Raw genomic sequence first — 22,599 nt, 5'->3', positions numbered from 1 at the left:
AGGGCGCCTGGGTGGCTCAGTGGGTTCAGTGTCTGCCTTCAGCTCAGGTCATGATCTCAGGGTCCTTGGATGGAGCTGGTCATGATTGCAGGGTCCTGGGATCAAGCCCCGCCATTGGCTCTCTCAAATAAATAAATAAAATCTTTAAAGAAACAAACAAAGAAAAAAAAAAAACAAAAAAATAAGTCCAGGTCTCTAGGGTTGTCTGCTACAGAATTACCACCACAGTGGCCCCCTCCCCGGGTATGGAAAGAACTATACACACGGAACTCACTGTAGCCTCCTGATGGCTTGGATACATCCTTCCTGGCCAGACTAAAATCCATTCCACCTGGATTTCTTTTTTAACTTTCTGCAGACCTTTTAATCAAAGGTGCTGCCCTTGACTGACAGAGGCAGTTCCGGGAGTTAAATTTGCCCTGGGCTAATATTCCTGTTGATCAGAGGATGCTAGAGGGGTCTAAGACAGTGTTTCCCAAACAGGCAGCATGCGTCAGTGCCTCGGAGAACATAAATTCAACCCTGGGTTCTTCGAGTCGCCTCCAATCTGTAGATGCCAGGGGAGGCCTGTAGGGAATTTTTTTTTTAAACATTTTGTTAAAGGTTTTGTTTATTTACTTAGAGAGAGAGAGAGAAAGCAGGAGCAGGGGGAGGGGCAGAGGGAGAAGCAGGCTCCCCACTGAGCAGGAATCTGGACTTGGGGCTCTGTCCCAGGATCTGGGACCATGACCTGACCTAGAGGCAGATGCTTAACCCACTGTGCCACCCAGGCACCTGGGGACTCTACTTTTAAGAAACTGCCAGTTGATGCTGATATTGCTGGTGCATAGAGTGCACTTGGAGATGCAGTGGTCTAGAGCTGGGGTCAGTAGACGGTGGTCTGAGCGCCAAAGTCACGTACTTATTTTGAAAACATTTTTGAAACCAGAACCAGGATCCTTTGCTTACTTGTTGTTTGTGGCTGCTTCTCCCTCAGCAGAGCTAAGTAATTGTGGTGGGGACTCTAGGGCCTACAAAGCCCCAAATATTTGCTCTACGGCCTTTAACAGGAAAAAAAAAATGTGTTGACTTTTCGCCTTTCCAAAGCACTGACCTTTTTGTTGTATCACTGAACGATTATCCTGAATGCATACGTTCTGTGTTTTCCCAAATGTGTACAAATGCTATTTTCCTGAATAAAATACAAATGTATGCCTTAACATCGCTGACTTTTTCTTAGTAATGATTTTCGTTCTTTTCTCAGTCAGGGACTAATTAACGTGCCTGTTAACGTACTTTGTTATGTGCAGGTCCAAGAGTCTTTTTATGTTAAAAAGAAATGGGACATATCCGTGGGCTTGAAGAGGACTTACTCGTGGGGTTTCATTCACTGGGTGAAGAAGCACAGAGGTCCTAAAAGCTTCTTATTAAACAGGATATGTTCTGGAAGAGAATTGAATCAAAGAGTAACTTTGAATGCAGGCCATCTCTTGGAGACCCTTCAGAAGGGAAGGGCGTGAGCCCTACCCAGGCAAGAGTCTGCCTGTTGGCCTGCTTCACATGGGCCAGAATGGAAATAGCCATGAAGACACAAGGCTTAGTGATACTTTACCTAAAATGACCTAAAACATTTGCATTCCCAGGAACTGACACAGCATGGTACTCTGAACCCTACAGGAGATTTTGCCCCCAACACGAAGGTGTGTTTATGCTAGACATGCGTGTCTTTTTGGTGTGAAGCTCATGTGTTTCTGACCAAAGATTTCACTTTCATCATTACCACGAACTCTTACTAAACACCTGGTATCGGGGATTCAGTACAGAAAATACACCTGTCATTTCAGTCCTGTTCACTTCCTAGGTCTACTCAGAGATTCCATTTTTACTTTGCAGAAAAAGTTAGCTGCTATGCCTGACCACACGGATGTTTCCCTGAGCCCAGAAGAGCGAGTCCGAGCCCTCAGCAAGCTCGGCTGTAACATTACCATCACGGAAGACATCACTCCACGCCGTTATTTTAGATCTGGAGTGGAGATGGAAAGGATGGCGTCAGTGTATTTGGAAGAAGGAAATTTGGAAAATGCCTTCGTCCTTTATAATAAATTTATAACGTAAGTCTTTATGGGGGGAGGTCTTTGAAATGAGAAAAATGGGGGAAAATACTTATGTGGTATTTCAGCGAGATGGTTTGGACTCCAGGAACGTTTTCATATTCGGGCCAGTTTTGCAATCTCTAAAAGCATTAACTGTCCCGGGTTTTTAAGTTACCAAGTGATGGGTTCAAAGGCCTCCCCGCGGCATCACTGAGGCTCAGGCATAGAGGGACTCTCGGGGACATGGAAAAGTCTCCCAGTAGTGCAGTGTAGTGACCTGTGTGTGCCTGTTTTTGGCACTCTTCCCAAGAATATGTCGTTTTGTGCCGTCCTCCCCCCACAGAAATGTAGGCTTCGTGAGAGCAGGAGCCACATTACAGCTCTGTCCACAGCACCTGGAACAGACCAGTAAGGGTTTTTTGTTTTTTTTTTTTAAGATGTTATTTATTTATTTGACAGACAGAGATCACAAGTAGGCAGAGAAGCAGGCAGAGAGAGAGAGGGAAGTAGGCTCCCCACTGAGCAGAGAGCCCGATGCGGGGCTCGATCCCAGGACCCTGAGATCATGACCTGAGCTGAAGGCAGAGGCTTTAACCACTGAGCCATACAGGTGCCCCACCATTAAGGCTTTTAAAATTTGACTTGTTGGCTTGGGATGGGTGGAGTTATAAGAAGATCTGACTCATGGATAGAAAGCAGCAGTCAGTTTCACTTTGTAGTTCGTATTTTTCTTTAAGATTTGTTTATTTATTTGGGAGAGAGAGTGGGAGGAAGCAGAGAGAGAGGGAGAGAGAATCTCAAGCTGAGCTTGGAGCACCCCCCCTCCCGGGGCTCGATCCCAGGACCCTGAGATCATGACCTGAACCGAAATCAAGCTGTGGCCACTTAACCAACTGAGCCACCCAGACACCCCTACTTAGTATTTTTTTTTTAAAGATTTTATTTATTTGACAGATAGAGATCACAAGTAGGCAGAGAGGCAGGCAGAGAGAGAGAGGAGGAAGCAGGCTCCCTGCTGAGCAGAGAGCCCGATGTGGGGCTCAATCCCAGGACCCTGAGATCATGACCTGAACTGAAGGCAGAGGCTTAACCCACTGAGCCACTCAGGCGCCCCCTTACTTAGTATTTTTTTAAGGCAATTTATTGGGGCACCTGGGTGGCTCAGTTAGTTGAGCGTCTGCCTTTGGCTCAGGTCATGATCCCAGGGTCCCGGTATCAAGTCCTGCTTCGGGCTCCTTGCTCAGCAGGGAGCCTGCTTCTCTCTCTGCCCCTCCTCTCTGCTCATGCTCGCTCGCTCTCTCTGTCTCTCAAATAAATAAATAGAATCTATTTTTTTAAAAAAGAGGCAATTTATTTTTCTGTGCAATAGTACTATGTATAAAAGAGAGTCCAACTGTTGAAAAAATACCCTACTTTCCATCAGACACATGCTTGTTACTGACATATCCTGAAACCTGTACTCTGATTTTAATTAAAAGTCACATGATGATTGACGTCCCTCGTTCAGTCGGGGACCTAACCTGAGAACTTCTGAGAAAGCCGATGGCTGGCACCACTCAGCCTACCTGGGGAGACCACTGGTTTCTAGAGAGCTAACGATACATATGAAATTGGAAGCTGTTGGACATCCGTGATATCACACATATCCAAAAACTTTGATTTTTGAACTCTAAGTCAGCATTTGCTAAAATTTTTGTTTTCCCTTCTGCTGGTATTTTTCATCCACGTTCATGGAGGGGGGCCATCGATGGTAAGTAAATGTGGTAAAGCGAACGGCCCCTCTACTGTGTGCGTTAGCGAGTCCCCGGAATGTTGGAATTCCCTTCCGTCATTTACCACGTGACAATTTGTAATTCCCCGCCCCGTGGGCCTCAGTTCCTTGTTACAAATAGAAGATGTAAGGGCAGAAATCTCTCTTACCTCCAAATGGAGGACTTCTCTAAGCTCTCTTCAACTCCCAACATTTGTGCCTTTATCCCATTTAGAAAGAAGAGTTAGTTTAGGCAAATAACAATTTATGTAGCCTCTTTAAACTTTAAAATTTCTCATCCAAGAAATGAGTTATTTTACCATCCCCGTGTCCCTGTAGGGCAACGTGACGAGAGCATGTGTGACCTGTGAGCGAGAGGACAGCAGTAATTATAAGAAACTGCATATCAGCTGATCATAAATAACACTGATGCCCATCATGGTCTATCAAGGAAGGACTTTTTGTTTATTTAACAAATATTTACTGAGCACACATCATGAGCTGGACATTGTTCTACCAGCTAGAGAGACATCAGTAAGAAAAGAAAAAAAACACACCAACCACAAAAACCAAGAATTCCCTGCCCTTTGGAAAGCAAAATCTTCATTTTACATGGAAGTGGTGAATCTGGCTTGGTCTAAGGATTTCCCTTTACCGCTGCTGCCCCTTGTTCCTCAAAAAGGTGAGGAAAAATAATGAATTCCTAATTAACACCTCCTCAGATCCACTAGGGATTCTGACTGTCATTTCTCCCAGCTGTGAGTGTTTAGTTAAGAATTTTGGTATCAGGGCGCCTGGGTGGCTCGGTGGGTCTTCACCCACCTCTGCCTTCGGTCAGGTCGTGATCCCGGGGTCCTGGGATCGAGCCCCACGTCGTGCTCTTTGCTTCTCCACGCCGCTCTCATTCTCCCTCTTTCTCTCACACACGCATAAATAAATAAAATCTTTTAAAAAACGGTTGTTTGATACAGACACACAGACATGATGGCTCTCCTGAGTCATCAGTGGTCTTTTGAGTCTTTTTCAACCATGAGAAGGGATTATGTTGATCTTTCTAATTCTCAACATTTTTACATGATTCTCTGTGTCGCCAGCGGGGCACGCGAGAGAGCTAGGGCTCTGGCGGATCGGGCACCCAGGACCCAAGAAGGACCGAAGTGACAGGGTCTGTTAGGGAGTGTCCTGAGCCTCTTAATCTCAGCGCTGCATCCGCCAAGCTTACTACCCCGGAATGCCAAAACCATATTCTTGCCAGCCCTCAGGGGAAAGGCTGATGGAAAGAATGTAGGTTAAATAATAATGGATTAAGCACGTCCTTTTTGAAAAGGAGTTTCCTTCTCGTGTTAGAAACCGTCACTGATGGGGGTGCCTGGTTAGCTCAGTCAGTTGAGTGCCCGACTCTTGATTTCAGCTCAGGTCATGATATCAGTGTCGTGAGCCCCGCACTGGGCTCCGCACTCAGCAGAATCTACTTCTCTCCCTCTCCTTCTCCTTCTGCCCTTCCCCCGCTCATACATGCGCTCTCTCTCTCTCTCTCTCTAAAAATGAATACATAAAATTTTTAAGGAAAAAGAAACCATCGCTGAGCTTTTTCTGCCCTGTAACGCTAAGATGTACTTTCTCTTCTAGCTTGTTTGTAGAAAAGCTTCCCAGCCATCGAGATTACCAGCAGTGTGCAGTCCCAGAAAAGCAGGATATTATGAAGGTATTGTGGGGTCGATTCTCCCCCGGGGGCTCAAATGCTCCATACGTCTCCATTATCGATCTCCTCCTCCCCCTCCCTCCTTTCCTCTCATCCTCTGGAGAGTTTGAGCACAGAAAATTCATTCCATTAGCCAAGCAAGATGTTTCGATTTCTTCTTGGAACCTTTAAACATTGTTACAGAGCCAGTGTGGGATGTCTAATTGGAACTGGAAGGGGGAGAAAAGGAAAATGATCAAGAATGTGCTCAATCTCTTTGTGGTGTGAAGAGGCATTATTCCCCGTTCCTCCCAGTGATTGAAGGAAAGGCGGTCCAATTCCCTAGATTTGTATGAGAGTCATTTGGGCTGGTCTTGATTCTTCCATACAGTCCTGAACCCCAACACTGAAAATTAGTGTTGATTATTAAAGTGGCCCCAAAGCTCTAGTTCTTTTCTTATACCACCCGGAAAAGCAGGCTATTGTGAAGGTATTTTGGGGTACTAGCTTAAGGCATAATCAAGTGTTTAAGGGTAAGCGGTGGCTTGAAATAGTCTCAAGGAAAAGGAAGACGGTTGCTGAAAAGTTACGTATTCGCCGTCAACCTTGGCAACCTGATGGAGCGAACGGTATTTTTAGCTGAGAATATATATCCTTCTAAATAACATTTTTAAAATGTTTCCTGTGTATCTGTGTTAAGTAGTTTGGGTTGATCTTCCATGGAGGAAGATAAAATGGTATATACAAAGCCAATCACAGCATGAAATTTTAAGTAACTCTCCAAAGCTGCTTGACCATCTAATAGAGAAAAGGCTGTCTTACCAGTAAGTCTGGCCTGAGGCTGCCTGTGAGAACTCAGGTTTTGTCAAATGGTCATCTACATTTAAAAAAATTTTCTATACACCTTCATCTGAAGGGCCACTCACTACCATTCCTTGTGTAGCAGTTTCCACTGAATTCTCTTGTTCATTCAGATTCAGGCTGTTCTGTATGGGGCTTGAGGGGGCTCAGCTGCCAAGCTAACTCTTTTGCTCTGATTTAGTTTCATTCTTTTTTTTTTTTCTCATGGGAAACCATTCTCCAAAAGCATATACATTTTCTTTGTTTATGCTTGCTGAATAAATGGATGGATGGGAGAATGGATGGATGGATGGACGGACGGATGGATGGGAGGATGGATGGGTGGATGGATGGGTGGATGGATGGATGGGAGGATGGATGGGTGGATGGATGGATGGGAGGATGGATGGGTGGATGGATGGATGGGAGGATGGATGGGTGGATGGATGGATGGGAGGATGGATGGATGGATGGATGGATGGATGGATGGGAGGATGGATGGATGGATGGATGGATGGATGGATGGATGGATGGGAGGATGGATGGGTGGATGGATGGATGGGAGGATGGATGGATGGGTGGATGGGTGGATGGGAGGATGGATGGATGGATGGGAGGATGGATGGATGGATGGGAGGATGGATGGGAGGATGGATGGATGGGAGGATGGATGGGAGGATGGATGGGTGGGTGGGAGGATGGATGGATGGATGGATTGGAGGATGGATGGATGGATGGGTGGATGGATGGATGGATGACAGAAGATTAAAAAAATAGAAATTTCAGTGAAAGAGCCTGGCCAGAGTCAGAACATTTGGATTCTAATCATAATGGGGCCACGAGCTAGTTGTCCTTCTAATCTCTTATAGGTGTTGTTCCCTCATCTCTGAAATGGAGGGTGGTACTTCGGCTAAATCAGGTTCCCCAGATTTTCTGGCCATTAAGAAAAATCACTAAGAATTTGTTTGAGATCCAGTTCCCTAACCCCTTCTCTAAGCCTGTGGGTTCAGGGGAGCCTGAATCTGTATTTGTATGCACAGTGCCTCAGCCTCTTTTTTACAGTCAAGCCCAGCAGTCCCTACCTATCGTGTTCTCCAGTGTACCTTCCAACTATGATGCCCGTAACATTTGCCCACAGTGGAATGTGTAGTTACAAGCCCACTGCTTAAAAACGGGGGTACCTCCCTAGACAGAATGCTTATCTAACTAGTGGAGTCCATGGAGCTCTTACAAAAAGGATAATGCTTTCCCTTCCCTACTGAAAAGTTGTGTTTTGGAGCCATAATGAAGAGAAGTTTCTGTCTACCATCATCTTTGGTTACCCGTGTCTTGATTTCTAATACACATGGCAGCTGTTTTTCTTTCTCAGCTGATGATCTGAAAGACTATACTGAAAATCCCACTAATCAATGTGTATATATATATTTTTAAAAGAAACTGAAGGAGATTGCATTCCCAAGGACAGATGAATTGAAAAAGGACCTTTTAAAGAAATATAACGTAGAATACCAAGAATATTTGCAAAGCAAAGTAAGTTCCATTGGTACATTTATCTCGTGACTGTTTTGTGTGCAGATTTTTTTTTGAATTTCATGTTCATGTGAGGTTTTTGAATGTCATGTCCATTTAAATTAAAAATTAAAGACGCAGTGATGTAAAAGCAATAAAAAATTCATGTTGAGATACAGGTTAAGCACTTGCACCAAAGATGTGGTATTTTTATTTCCCTGCAACGTCTAATCATGTGATGCATTGGAAAACAAATTTCCTACCATGATTTAAAGGCAGCTTTTTGACCAACTCTTGCCACTTTAACCTTAAGACAGATGACCTCTCTTTGGTGATGAACGACCTCTCTTTGGTGATGAACAGAGTCGGTAGGAGATAGGGAGAACAGTGTATAATTTCTGATTTATCATCTTATGTACGCTTTGGAAATTTGAATTCAATTCTTCAATCTTACAGTCAATATTACATTGAGAGGAAATAATAGCTAACCATGTGAGCAAAATGTAAACGTATCACCAATGGATGGTGGCTTCTGGATCATTATTACAGAAAGAGTAGCAATGGTAATGATGTCTAAGAGATGGAATGGCATTAAAAGAAAAAAATTGATCTGTCTCTAGGACCTCAAGTTTAAAATTCTAATTCTTAGTCTTTAGCATTGTTATAAAAATTGCTTTGCCTTTCTTGTTCGATTGCGTGTTTATGTGCTTTGGAATTATCACCTGTGCTGACTCTCACTGGAGTTCAGTCTTGTGAGCTCTGAATGTGGCCCAGGGACCTCCCGGCGTCCTGTGGGCGTAGCTGGAAGTCAGCGTTGAGTGCAGCCTTTGGACCAAGGGACTGAGGGAATGTGGCAGTCTGAACGTTCCCTCAAGTGCGACTCTTGATCATTTGGATTTGACTTGAACTATGATACATGAGAATGATCTTGGACTCTCAGATAAACCAACAGCAAAGGAGAGAAAAGCCCAGGCCAGCCGTCTTCCCATCAGCAACGCGCCTGGGGTTGTCCCCTTAGGGCCTCCCAGGGAGGGACCGCCTGGTCTACCTTTGATGACACCAGTTTGGTCCCAGGTGGCAACAGTGTCCTGAAGTATAGGTCACGGAGAAATCTCTGGAGATAGAGTGGCAGCTTTCACACCTGGGAGAGCTGGGCATGCCCATCAGTGAGCCCTTGCTGTAGGCAGGACAGGCATCCTTGGGAGCTTGTTAGAAATGCAGACTCACGCCACGCCGCACTCCTGCTGGGTCGGCATCCGCACTTCTGCCCAGACTCTGGGGGATTCGTGGGCACCCCCAACGTGCTGCTGTAAGCTGTGCCCCCACCCCAACCCTACCAAAGCTACTTTTTCTCAAAACAATTTGAGGGGCTTATTAAAGATTTGTAGTCTCTAACCTAATAATGCCTAGATTTTTTTTTTAAGACTGGGAGCCTGGGAATCTTCATTTTAACAAGTTCCTGGCTCATCATGATGGAGATGATTGAGCCACATTTTGAGGACCATTTCCTGTGGTTCCCCCTTCTCCGTAAAGTTCTGACTGTCTGAGTTCTAGAGTCTAGGGCAAGAGGTTCTAGGGCAACACTGACCAACAGAACTTCCTCCCACGGTAGAAATGTTCCGTGTGGGAGCCGCTAGCCAGGTGGCTGGCAGGAAGGACTGTGGAACTCAGTGTCTAATGTCATTTCATTTAAATTAATTTAAACGTAAGTAGCCCACGGGGCTGGATGTTACCATATTGGACAGTGACGTCTAGAGCGACAGAACCATTTCTGAGATGGTCCACTCTGGTTCTTGGTCAGGCAGGCCAAGTAGCCAACCCCGACCTTGGTTTTCTGGTATTTGTTTAAAGCGCAGGGGAATGGAGGGAACTTGACTGTCGTGGCCCGCCCCTGGTAACATGAGTGGACTCAGAGCCCCTGCCTTGAGCAGACCAAGGGGCTGTGGCGCCCGTGTCCCTGTGGACACATGGGCTTGTCTGCCTCTCTCCGCCCCTGTCTAGCCAGGAAGGGTCTCATCCCAGCTGGCTGGGGTTGCCATGGAAACTAACCACCTATTCCTGGCCGCGGCCTTTTCCAGAACAAATACAAGGCGGAAATTCTGAAACAACGGGAGCATCAGAGCCTGATCGAGGCCGAGAGGAAGCGGGTGGCTCGGATGCGCCAGCAGCAGCTGGAGTCGGAGCAGTTCCTGTTTTTCGAAGACCAGCTCAAGAAGCAAGAGTTAGCGCGGGGTCAGATGCGAAGCCAGGAAAGCCGGGCGCTGTCGGAGCAGATCGACGGGAGCGCTCTGTCCTGCTTGCCGGCGCCGAGGAACAGCGCGCCGCTGAACGTGCTCGCAGACCAGCCTCCGAGGAGCGAGGCGGCCCGGGATGCCAGCCACTCTCCTCCCGTGAACAGGGCTCTGAAGCCCGCGGCCGCTCTGGGCGCCGTGCAGAGTAAGTGACCGGCTGCCTCCCTGCCAGGCCCGGCCTCGCGTCGGACCCAGCCCCCCAGCTCCGTCCCGAACCGCTGGGAGTGGCTCCTCTGCGCATCATCCGCGGTGGTAGTTCCACGGCAGGATGGGGGGTGAACTTCAGTGCCATCCGGCTCACCCTTCCTCCCCCGTAACCTTCACATTCAGGCAGCGGTGATTTGCCCCGCACAGAGCAGCAGCCTTCTCATAAACGGGGCCCTATGGGGTCATGGAGCTGAAATTTGAAAAGAGAATTCCGAGCATTTTTTTTTCATTCCTGTATTTTCACCAAAGGAACCACCTGAATCTTGAAGGGAAACACTTACACTGCAAAGGAGGTGCCGAGAAAATGGTTGGCGCAGAACTTGGCTTAAAGATTGAATGTTTCGCGTCTTGCTGCCCCAGGAGGGTCTGGCGCACAGGGGATAGCCAACCTCCAGGCAGATTCTGTGCTGCTGCTAACAGTTAGTGCAGCTTGGGGGCAGCTCTGTGACCCCCGGCAAGGGCCCAAATCCAAAGGCAGACACCGTCGGATGGCGTCTTATATCCATTTATTTTAAAGGAGTTACACTAGACAACCATTTTATAAATTACCCCATGGCGAAGCTGGCACCTTCCCCCTCGCTCATGAATCAGTTTATAGACAAAGCGGAATTTTACCTTCTTCACCTTGATGCTCACTGTTAAGACTTTTAAACATAGAACATAGAAAGTGGAGCGCCTGATAGTAATTTCGTCTTTTATGCATCGATGGCCCTGCAGTTGCTTGCCAAAAACAGTTCTGGTGGCGGGGTGTGAGATTTGTTTCTTTAGCTGGTTCTTCCTTTCCTATTTCTTAGATCTAGTGGTCGAAGGACTGCGGTGTGTAGTTTTACCAAGAGACCTTTGCCACAGATTTCTGCTGCTCGCAGAATCTAATACAGTGAGAGGAATAGAAACCTGCGGGATACTCTGTGGAAAACTGGTATGGCCTTTGTTTCATGTCTCTCTGCCCACGATACGTTCCGATGTCGTGACTTTCTTACCATAAGCAAAACAGAATAAAGGCATCCTAAGATGCCTAAGATGGCAGCCTGAGATGCCATCCTAAGGCAATCCGTAATTGCAAAAATTATGAAGATGTCTTTATCTAGATTAATGAACACAAAACTACTGTCGTTTTTAATGGAATGACCCTACTAGGAAATGGGTTGTAAAATTTTAGGGATACTATATAAGCCGGTTGTAGAGGATGAATCAAACCACATACTAAACCTTTGTTTAGAAAAATAACTGTTTGGGGCTCCCGATTGGCTCATTTGGCTAAACACCCGACTCTCGGTTTCAGCTCAGGTGATAATCTCAGGGTTGTGAGCTCGAGCCCCGAGTCCCGCTTCATGCTCTGCGTGGAGTCTGCTTGAGACTCTCTCTCTCCCTCTGTCCCTCCTCCCTGCTCTCTCTCTCTCAAATAAATAAACAAAATCTTAAAAAGAGAAAGAAAGAAAAATGATGGATTACAGGTCTCCATATTTCCAAAGCCATCTAGTTTTCTGAATCAGATTTCCATGGCAGTTGTTAGTTTCCCATATATTTATCTAATTAACTATACCCCTTCTGATCTGAGGTCAGATCAGAGGTCTGTCATCTCGCCAATCTTTTGCAGACCCGTGTGGAATAAAACTAGGATTCTCTTGTTTTCTTTGGTTTCATACAGTAGTTTCAACAAGCTCAAATCTTACGGCACAGGTCCCATTTGCTTATGGAAGAGTCTATCAGAAATATGTGATGAGGGGCGCCAGGTTGGCTCAGCGGGTTAAAGCCTCTGCCTTCGGCTCAGGTCATGATCCCAGGGTCCTGGGATCGAGCCCCGCTTCGGGCTCTCTGCTTGGCTGGGAGCCTGCTTCCTCCTCTCTCTGCCTGCCTCTCTGCCTACTTGTGATCTCTATCTGTCAAAAAAAATAAATCTTTAAAAAAAAAAGAAATATGTGATGAAAGACAGTGTCAAAATAGAAGGAGGACCAAAGAGAGGAGATGAGTTTAGTTTGCTACTTGCAAGAAGGATGAAAAATGTCTTGTGGAAAGTGCCCTTGGGTCCAGGCACATTTTCCATCTAAACATTTAGCTTGGGAACTATTGCTTAATGGCCTGTGTTCTACTCAGCTCACATTCTCCCTACCATAGTTCTGTTCTGAATATTCACATGTCCTCCAGGAGAGAGGAAGCACAGACGACCAACATAGGAGCATGACCCACCATGTTCTCTCAGTCACCTTGTTTGTCCGTCAGGGGCAATGTGTTCTGGATGCTTCCTCAAGACCATATATTGTACCTAGTTTGATTGATTAATTGATTGATTGATTCATTCATTCATTCATTCATTCATCAGACAGACGTGTGCTGAGTACCTAGATGTATTAGGCACTGCACTTGGTGTTGGCATTCTGTAACCTCCAACTACCATAGTCTTTGCCATACAGCTCTCACGTAATGCCCCTGAAGGACCAGCCAGACCATTCCTAGTGGGGCGGGAAAGCCCTGAGGCCAGAGAGAAGGCGGTGCTTGCAGAGGGCGGACCACTCCTCCCAGCACAAGCATCTCCCTGAGCGTCCCATCACCTCTTCCCAGACCCCTTCTCCAACTCTTCCCTTGACCTGAAGGGAGTATTGTGTTTTTCCTTTTTCATTTTCTAAATGCGAACCCAAAGCATCACCTTAATTATGGAAGATCTCAGTGAGTTCCCCCAATGGCAGGAGAGAAATTAGATCTGGATGTGAAATGAAGTACAATTAATAAGATAAAATACACAAGGCCATCAACCTCCACAAACCTTAGAAATGTCTTCCAGTAAATCCACAAAACCGTTTAACTGGTATCTCCCCCTCCAGATAAACCTGACGCTGTGTTGTTTGGATCTTTCCCCTGCACATGTACTATATCGAGGCATTGTTTGTTAACTGAATGATCATGGAGCAGCCTGGGAGGCGGACTCCTATTTGTGAAACATTTTCTTTATTTATTTATTTGGCAGACAGGGATCACAAGTAGGCAGAGAGGCAGGCAGAGAGAGAGGGGAAGCAGGCTCCCAGAGCCCAATGCACGGCTCCATCCCAGGACCATGGGATCATGACCTGAGCCGAAGGCAGAGGCTTTAACCCACTGAGCCACCCAGGCGTCCCTGTTAAACATTTTCTATCGTGAAAAGAGGTTTTGAGGTCTAGAGAGCTGCCTCACCTTTTTGGCAGATAACCCATTTTTATTTTTTTTTTATTTTTTTTTTTTTAAATATTTATTTGACAGAGACAGATCACAAGTAGATAGAGAGGCAGGCAGAGAGAGAGAGAGAGGGAAGCAGGCTCCCTTCTGAGCAGAGAGCCCTATGTGGGACTTGATCCCAGGACCCCGAGATCATGACCTGAGCCGAAGGCAGCGGCTTAACCCACTGAGCCACCCAGGCGCCCAGATAACCCATTTTTAAGTGCGAGGCTTTAACTTTGTGGACGCGGGTGGTGGGGCCCTCTCTAGTCTTTCTGCAAAACCCTGTGCTTCCAGCTCTGGCTGTGTTTTCTTGTCCCCCCCCCCCCCCCCACAGATGCTTGTTACTGTTTTTTGCTGATTATCTTTTAGACGCATAATGAATTTACTATCACCCATGTGATCGTGCCAAAGCAGTCAGCGGGGCCAGACTACTGTGACGTGGAGAACGTGGAGGAATTATTCGGTGTGCAGGACCAACATGGCCTCCTCACGCTGGGATGGATCCACGTACGTGTGAGCGTTGGGTTTCGGTGTATGTTCCATGGGGTGCTGCTTTCCTCCCTGAGGAAATTTAGCTTCCTTTAAATCGTTTCTTCTTCTTGATTTTTTTTCAAGTGGAATAAATGTCATCATAGTAAAGCATTCTCTCCAATGTTGGGCCATGTCTAAGTCTGTCAAGTCCGGATTTGGACACTTTTTTTCTTACCATCCAACATTAAAGGAGAGAGAAACATTTGGAAATTGGGTGACTTGCTTTGATGATTTTCTGTAGTCTACTGAAGACCTAGTCAGATTTTTAACTAATTTAACGAGACCGTTACTATTGCTCTCTTTCTCTTTGCCATGGGTCGGAAGTGGAATATTTTAAGAAAATTTCTAAAAATGTTTCTTTGAAACAAGCAGGGACCATAGATTTTTCCACGTCTCCCCAACAGGCCAAGGAGGAATTTAGCATTGCATAAACAGCCATAGTGGGGCCAAAAATACTGGGTTCCAACATCCCCCGGGCCATCACAGGAGCGAGAAAGGGCTTACTAATTAAAAGCCATGAGTTTAAATCTCAGCTCTGCTAAAAATTCCTTACAGGAATGTTGGTAAATTATGTAAGCAATCTGTGCATCAGCTTTATCATCCACAGAATAGATGTCATAAGAATTGACTTCCTGCAGTGGTTTGCGTTAAATGAGATAATGTCAGTGAATTTCATAGCACATTTTTCTAGGAACTCAGAAAATCGGCCACTGGTTTTGGCGATGACTCTCAACTTTTCCTATCCATGGTTCAATCAGTTTTTCCATTCAGTCTTATACATGTGGACCTGGGGTAGAACTAAGTCATCCCACTATCATGGGGTGATGGCCAAGATTTTCAGAGAGAATGTGGAATAATTCAAAGACCCTTGAAGAGAGATGGGTGACCATTTTTCATTTTACGTGCTTTATAGGGATGTACTGAAGAGGGGCGGGACACATGCTTAGATCCTTCTACCCTCCCCACACACAAAATCAGCAAGCACTTGGTGTTAACGTAATTTCAGAGGTAGAGGAGACCTTAGTCCCAGCTCCACCTAGGTTCTTTTTTTTTCCCCCCAAGATTTTATTTATGTATTTGAGAGAGAGAGAGAGAGAGCATGAGCAGGGAGAGGGACAGAGGGAGAGGGAGAAGCAGACTCCCCACTGAGCAGGGAGCCGGATGCAGGGCTCGATCCCAGGACCCTGAGATCATGACCTGAGCTGAAGGCAGACGCTTAACTGACTGAGCCACCCAGACACCCTTCCACCTCAGTTCCTATGTGTCCTTCGTCATCCCTTTGCTTCCGAGTGCCCCCACTGACCAGGTGGGGCTAATGAGTGCCCCCTCTCCCTCACTGGTTGTGTGTGAGCCATAAACAAGACATCTAGTATGAAAGCTCTCTGAAAAATATAAACCACCTGTCAAACACAAGAAATGATTGACGATGAAGAGTTTGCAAAACTTCCCATATGTCTGTTTTCCTTAACAGTAAGTAATGTGCCTTACTGGGTGCTTAGAAATTACTGAATTTTCAAGGTATTCTTTAGTTGAATGTGATTTTCTGTAACAGGAAGATATTTTAAAGCAAAATAAGTTGTAGCCAAAGAAATTATAACACAAACTGAGAAAGAATGATACCCCATTAAATTTTACTTACACCAAGGAGTCAGTTAGTTTATAGTTTATTTACTTCTTATAGAACGTTTTCCACATTAAAAACAGGTTTTCCCTTATGACCTATGTATGTAATACATGCAATAATGAGGTTAAGCCATTTAAATAATGAATTTGGCAAAATTTTAAAATTCCAGGATCTTGCTTTTTTGTTTCTTTCACCATTGCAAATCATTGTGGTTCGATGAAAACCCTAAATCATTGTATTTCTAAATTTTCATGGTTGTAAATGACATTTTACGATTTTTTTTTAATTGACATAATAGTAGCAAAAAATTCCAGAGCTAGCTTTTTTCAGACGTAAGCTAGTCCTCGGAAAGAAGGGCGGAATCAGAGTCTAGTAGGACTGGATTCTCATGTGGACTTCCCAGCTTAAACGGCCCCCTGCATGGCGCTTGTGCTCACCTCAGTCTTCTCATCTGTAAAGTGGGGATGGTAATAGCACTTTTCTTCTGTCGAATGAGTCAGCGCCTGAGCGAGGGGCACCTGCAGCCGTGGTCATCATCACGGTCGTGGCCACGGTCATGGTCATTTTTATTTCCCAAGAGGGAGTGGGGTCGGAGTGCCATTCTCCCACGAAGAGCTATTTGTCCAAGTAGAAGTGATGCCTCTTGCCAAAAATGAAGGGCTCGGGATGCTCGCAGGGTGCCTTCTGTCTGCAAAGAAGTGGGGCAGGCAGCGGGGATTGGTCTGTTTGACGGTCTGCTGGCTGCCTCCCCGGTGCTGGAGTCCCTCTGAGCAAATTCTTACTTTCTCGCTGAGGCATAGATGGTTCTATGTAGTAACAGAAGGTTTGCACTGAATCAGATGGACAGGCAGTCAGGCCCTCCCAGTCATGCCCTCACTAAAGGTTTGGGTTTTAGACAGTGGGATAATTTCCATTCCTCAGCTGACCTACATCTTTGTAGACCAAGACCGGGAGTTATTTTTTCTTTGCAGCATATATATCTTCTATGAATAGAGATCAACGGCTTTTCCCCTCATTTTGTTATATCTGTTAAATAAAGTGGAAATGAGCTGTGAAATCTTGCATTTCTTTTTTTTTTTTTTTTAAGATTTTATTTATTTATTTGACAGAGAGAGAGAGATCCCAAGTAGGCAGAGAGGCAGGCGGGGAGAAGGGGGAAGCAAGCTCCCCACTAAGCAGAGAGCCCGATGCAGGGCTTGATCCCAGGACCCCGAGATCATGACCTGAGCTGAAGGCAGAGAGGCTTGATCACTGAGCCACCCAGGTGCCCCCAAATCTTGCATTTCTTTAGTAGACCATAGTTAAGTGCAAAGGCATGAAGCTGCTTTTATGGGTCTGTGCCCTTTAGATAATAATGACAATATTGGGGCACCCGGAGGGACTCAGTCAGTTAAGCCTCCAACTCTTGGTTGTGGTTCAAGTCACGATCTCAGAGTCGTGAGATCGAGCCCCACATGGGCCTCTGTGCTCAGTAGGGAGTCTGCTTGAGATTCTCTCCTCCTTCTCTCCATGGCCCCCATCTCAAAAAAAAAAAAAAAAGACAGTCTTAAAATAACTATAGCAGCAGCGCCTGGGTGGCTCAGTGGGTTAAGCCTCTGCCTTTGGCTCAGGTCATGATTTCAGGGTCCTGGGATGGAGCCCCGCATCGGGCTCTCTGCTCAGCGGGGAGCCTGCTTCCCCCTCCTCTCTCTGCCTGCCTCTCTGCCTACTTGTGATCTCTGTCTGTCAAATAAATAAATAAAAATCTTTTAAAAAAAATAACAACAGCAATAATACAGGGAATGCCAAAGGGCTTGATTCCTCTCTGTGCTAGGCACTGTTGTAAGAATTTTACGTGGATTGTCTCATTAGTTTTAATGTAGCAACTCTATGAAGAAAATGATTACCATCCTTATTTTAAGGCTGATGAAGTGGCACGAGGGGGTTAAGTAATCTTCTCAGTGTCATACAGCCAGTGAGCGATGGGCCCAGGACCCAGGCGGTACACCCAAGGACCTTGATTTCACGATTAAAGTGGTCACATTCCTTTCTCAAGGATAACTGAGGTTGACTGTGAATTTTAAAATCACGCTGGGGGCATGTGTTTTTTCTTATTCGAGTATGAACTTCTGATGTGTTTCTCGTGAACACAAGCTTGTTTGTAGCCCCAAACCTGGAAGATATAGCTCTCGGTTTATAATCTCCCCTTCCTTCTCATCATAATGGGTATTTACTTGCTGTGGAGGACGAGTCCCAAGCGCCTCCGACACCCTGAAGAGTTCTGCTCTCCCATTTGTAGGCAATGACGATCCACGGGAGAACACACAGGAAAATGGGGTAAATTCATTGAAAACTTTCCTTTCGTGTCCGTGGTTTTATATAAATTATCTCTGGGCTCCCTCAGGATCCCGTGTGTGGAATTAAGATGCCAACAGGAGCCTCTCCTAGCTGCGTTGTGACACGAGTCTCTTTAATTAATTCCCAGTCCTGTCTGTCCTAATAAGCAGAAAGCTCATGGACACTTCCAGGAGCCTCTTCTCAGGCTCATGGTTATTCCCAGGGTACACGAGGGGAGGGATTATGCCAGGGACACAGTTTTTAAAATCCTGGTTTTATTAATCAGTGATGGTTAAAAAAAAGAAAAAGCTAGCTATGAGGGATTTCTAGAATGGGCTGTGGCCTCAGCGAAGACAAGTCCTCCAGTAAGACTGTCCTCTTTTCCGTTTACAGACGCATCCGACCCAAACTGCATTCTTGTCCAGTGTGGATCTCCACACGCACTGTTCCTATCAGCTCATGCTGCCGGAGGCGATCGCCATTGTTTGTTCACCAAAGCATAAAGAGTAAGTGGCCCTGGGGACCGGGTCCAAGTGAGGCGTTGTCTGGGGCTGTTGGGTTCAAGTGCGTCCACGTGGCAGGGGGTGGCACTTGGACAGGCAGGCACCCCGTGCCCTCAGGAGGGAGAGCTTGGTGCCGGCCTGCTCCCTTTTACCTTCAGCTCTGCAGTCATAGGGCTTTTAAGGTCCTTTCATAGTAGAATTACCGGTTCTCTTTACTTAGGGAGCATGATCTCCAAGTGGATAAGCTGGACGTTATTTCCGTTTGCCTTTTGAGTTCCTCATTCTCCTGTCCTGCCTCGTGTTGTACAAAAATTTCCAGCTTCCACTTAATGACCTCCAAAGCCTTTCTAGATTTGGAAGACAATGATTATGAGAGAGTGATGATGAGCAGAGGAGTCAGACACACTTAAGAGTGGAATCCTGGCTCCAGCTTCAGATGGCATGTGACTGGCAGGATTCCTGACCACTATGACCCTCAGTCTCTTTATCCTTGACACCTGCCCATCCGGACTGATGTGAAGAAGAAGCTGGATGGCAGTCTGTAGAAAGGGCTTAGCAATGGTGTCTGGCCTCACAGTTAGCACTCGATAAATATTTGCTGTTTCTTTAAGCAGTGTCTATGTTATTAGAAAAAGTAGAAATATCTGCCACCTGTCATTTCCTCCCTCGGCCCCTCCGTTTTGCATTCCGGTCTCATGGGACAAGTTCAGCTGCTCTTCCCCATTGCAGCCCAGCAGGTGCATGGAGTTGGCTTTGGCCCCTTGGGAGTTTCTCTCCTCTGGGCCACTTATTGCAAAACTGGTTTAAAAGATCACTGTGGAGGGGCGCCTGGGTGGCTCAGTCGGGTTAGCATCCAACTCTTGATTTCAGCTCAGGTCGTGACGTCAGGGTGGTGAGATTGAGCCCCGCATCGGGCTCTGCTCTGAGCGTGGCGTCTGCTTAGGATTCTCTCTCTCTCTCCCCTTCTGTCTGCCCCACCCACCCACCCCTTCCCCCCACTTGCTCTGAAAATCCAGATGATCTTTAATTTTTCCACTTTTGCTTCCACCCTGGAACAGCACCGGCATTTTCCGGCTCACCAATGCCGGCATGCTCGAGGTTTCTGCTTGTAAAAAGAAGGGCTTTCATCCACACACCAAGGAACCCAGGCTGTTCAGTGTGAGTAGACTGTGCTGGTTATTTTCTTTTTTCTTCAGATACTTATTTTCCACCTGTTCCTCCCCCTCCCCCTTTGAAGGAGAGAAACAGCAGAAGTGTAATATGGGATAAAACACTGCTTAGTTTGGGGTTTTCTTATCCTGAAAATTCAGCAAGCTTTTTAGTTACTTCTGATTTCTTTGCACGATTATTTTATTTACAAGAGATTGCCAATGTTTCTGAAACACAGTTCATTGTGCATAAAGTTGCCTTTCCATTTATGGATCTGTGGGATGCTTAAAGAAATGCAGTTTTCCTCAGACTCCAACTAAGCAGACAATGAAAGAAAATGATATTTAGTGTCTCATGAATTCTTTCCACTCAATGTGGCCAGATTAATTTTGTCATAACAGTTCACTGGAAACTGTAATTATACTTCTGGAGTAGCCACAGATAGCCCCAAAGAAACACCATTTGACTACATCTTTTCTTTCTAACTGCTTGCCTGGTGGTTCTCCAGCGGTAACATCAGAGAAACGTTGCTTTGAAGTTAGAATCTACTTAAAGCGGCAATTAACGTGGCAACCTCTGTCCATGTGTTTTTGCTAGAAATGATTCAGTCCGATTCTCTCTGTTCTGATCAGAAACATCCTCAAAATTAGGAACGTTTTTTAAGTTCGGAAGTCCGTATTCCCTTTCTGTGGAGAAACAGGTTAAACATCATGATGTTAAACCAGTTTTTTCTCACCTAGATATGCAAACATGTGTTGGTAAAAGACATAAAAATAACCACACTGGACCTGAGGTGATGTGTTCTGAAGACAAGCGCCGTCGACATGACACCCACCCGTGGATGTGTGGTAGCCGGATTTTCTTAACACGTTTCCTGAAGTGACTGATACTTTATATTTATACATTTTAGATCAGAAAGTTTGATATTTATTGTTCTTGCCCACTTTGAAGTTTTCTTTTTGGGTTGCTCTGTCTCCGGAGAGGTCACCGTTGTGTTACGTCAATAGTGTGAATCCCCCAGATACAACAACCACACAATAAATAATGCTGCAAACAACGGTATGTCTGGTGTTTGGAGAGGTCTCCGCATGCGTTTTCAAAGTTTTCGATGCTTTGCTGTATTTTCTTCCTCGTTCCTATCAAAGGCAATTCCAAACAAGAGATCCTGAGTGCTCAGGGGTCTCCCAGACGGGCCATCGGGTCCTGCCACCCTTCCTGTGGTCGAAGATGTGCAGTTTCCACATGGGAGAAGACACCTGGCTGCACACAGGAGAGCCATCTGGCGTTCAGCGTCAAGCTCAGAGCTTTGTGAGCAGCCGATACCAGGACAGTGAGCTTCTACTCAGGGAGCAGGTAGGTGCCAAAGGGCTTGGGGGAGCAGACAATTCATTAACTTGATGGACAGGACTCAGAGCAGGGATGCTTGCGGAGAGAAGAATGAAAAAAGACTCAGATAAAAGCGTGCCGCTTGTTACTGTGAAAGTTAATAGCGGTGATGGGGAGAAGAAATGAGGTATAGGAAATAACTGGTAATTCTCAGCCCAAGATAATAAATAAGAAAATCACTTGCAAAGTGCACTTGCAATGAAAAGCATCTAGCTATAAATCAAGCAACAGAGAACATGAAGAGAAATACCTTTAAGCTGAGTAAGGCGACATAAAGACAACATCACTGAGGCTTGGACTGGGGTTTGCGGCTGGTGTCTGGGTAATCCAAGCTTTTACCTGGATCAAATGCAGGGAGGAATGGGAGGTTTGTGAACTATTTTGGTTGAATTAGGAGGAAAAACATTGTGGAGACAGAATGTGACGGTATTCAGAGGTAGAACGTTTAAAGAGGTAATTAAGGTAAAATGAGGCCACTAGAGGGCCCTTATCCCATCTGACTGGGGTCCTTATGTGGAGGAGAGATGAGGAGGCCGACACAGGGAGGTCTTCTCTGTCTGGCCGTCTACAAGGAAAGAGGCTTCCCAAAAAAACCAGACCTGGCCACACCTGATCTCAGACTTCCAGGCTCCAGAACTGTGAGAAAATAAATTTCTGTCATTTAAACCACTCTACCTGTGGTATTTTATTATGGCAGTCCACCAAACTCATACAGTATTTAACATTTACTGAGGTTCTTTTCTTTTGTTCTCATGGACAGAACTGGAAACGACTTTCTCTGTTGTCCTGCAGAAATTACTGTTTTCTCCACAGACCTTGTCCGTTATCGAAGAGCAAGGTGGGTTGTGTGTGGGTTGTTCTCAGCTCCTGAAGTGGCTCCTGGATTCTTGTGAGAAGTGTTTTGTTTGCGGAACAATTGGCATATATTTGAGATGCGGTGGCGGCGAAGGCCATAACCCAGGGTTGGCTCCTTATCTCCCCCCGCTTCATCCCATGCCGCAGACACGCAGGTTGTGCCGGGAAGATTGTGGTATTCCAGTGCTTGGACTGAGACGAAGGTTTTCTTTGGGGAACCAGCCACAGTGACCCCAACACGTGGAAAGCAGATGTTTCTCGCCTGGCCCGTCTGACAGAATTATGTAGCCAGAGAGTGTTTTAGGTGACGAGGATGCTTGAGGAATGTCGTGTGTTCGGCCCCGATCAAGGAAGAGAGGAAAACGTTCAGCTCCTTGTTCTTCTTAGAATTTAGCGTGTTATTTGTCACGAAGACAACAAATATGCAAAAAACTCTCCTTTGTTTCCTCGAGAGACATGTTTCCTTTTCTAGCATCTTGGCTCTTCATGAGGTAAGAATATCTTTTCCTTGGGGACAGCCACATTAGTGGCTCTGAGAGACTCATCATACTGATGTCCAAGAAGAGTCTTTTTTTAGTTATCAAAAGACATGTCTTTGTTTATGTTGTTCTGAATAAAATGCCACAAACTGGGTGGCTTAAACAACGGACATTTATTTCTCTCAGTTCTGGAGGTCCAAAATCTGAGGGAAAGCCC

The 22,599-nt window shown here is 45.8% G+C and overlaps 1 protein-coding gene across 2 annotated transcripts in view; it reads left to right on the top strand.

The window, feature by feature from the left end:
- The window catches only part of STAMBPL1 (STAM binding protein like 1), a 47,830-nt gene extending 26,557 nt beyond the window's left edge, over positions 1 to 21,273 (top strand). Inside the window, exons 3-11 of one of the 2 annotated variants that reach the window (XM_046027758.1) lie at positions 1,873 to 2,090; positions 5,452 to 5,527; positions 7,778 to 7,873; positions 9,931 to 10,288; positions 11,145 to 11,269; positions 13,909 to 14,046; positions 18,404 to 18,516; positions 19,572 to 19,671; positions 20,403 to 21,273. In XM_046027758.1, the coding sequence (XP_045883714.1) occupies positions 1,873 to 2,090; positions 5,452 to 5,527; positions 7,778 to 7,873; positions 9,931 to 10,288; positions 11,145 to 11,269; positions 13,909 to 14,046; positions 18,404 to 18,516; positions 19,572 to 19,671; positions 20,403 to 20,459 (1,281 nt within the window). In that variant the 3' untranslated portion in view covers positions 20,460 to 21,273. The remainder of the gene's footprint in view (positions 1 to 1,872; positions 2,091 to 5,451; positions 5,528 to 7,777; positions 7,874 to 9,930; positions 10,289 to 11,144; positions 11,270 to 13,908; positions 14,047 to 18,403; positions 18,517 to 19,571; positions 19,672 to 20,402) is intronic. The other variant, XM_046027759.1, reaches the window with a different exon arrangement.
- Positions 21,274 to 22,599: the final 1,326 nt, after the last annotated feature.

The sequence above is a fragment of the Meles meles genome, chromosome 13 (genome assembly GCF_922984935.1).
Source record: "Meles meles chromosome 13, mMelMel3.1 paternal haplotype, whole genome shotgun sequence".
NCBI classification, from domain to species: domain Eukaryota; kingdom Metazoa; phylum Chordata; class Mammalia; order Carnivora; family Mustelidae; genus Meles; species Meles meles.
This window is presented reverse-complemented; position numbering and strand designations above follow the sequence as displayed.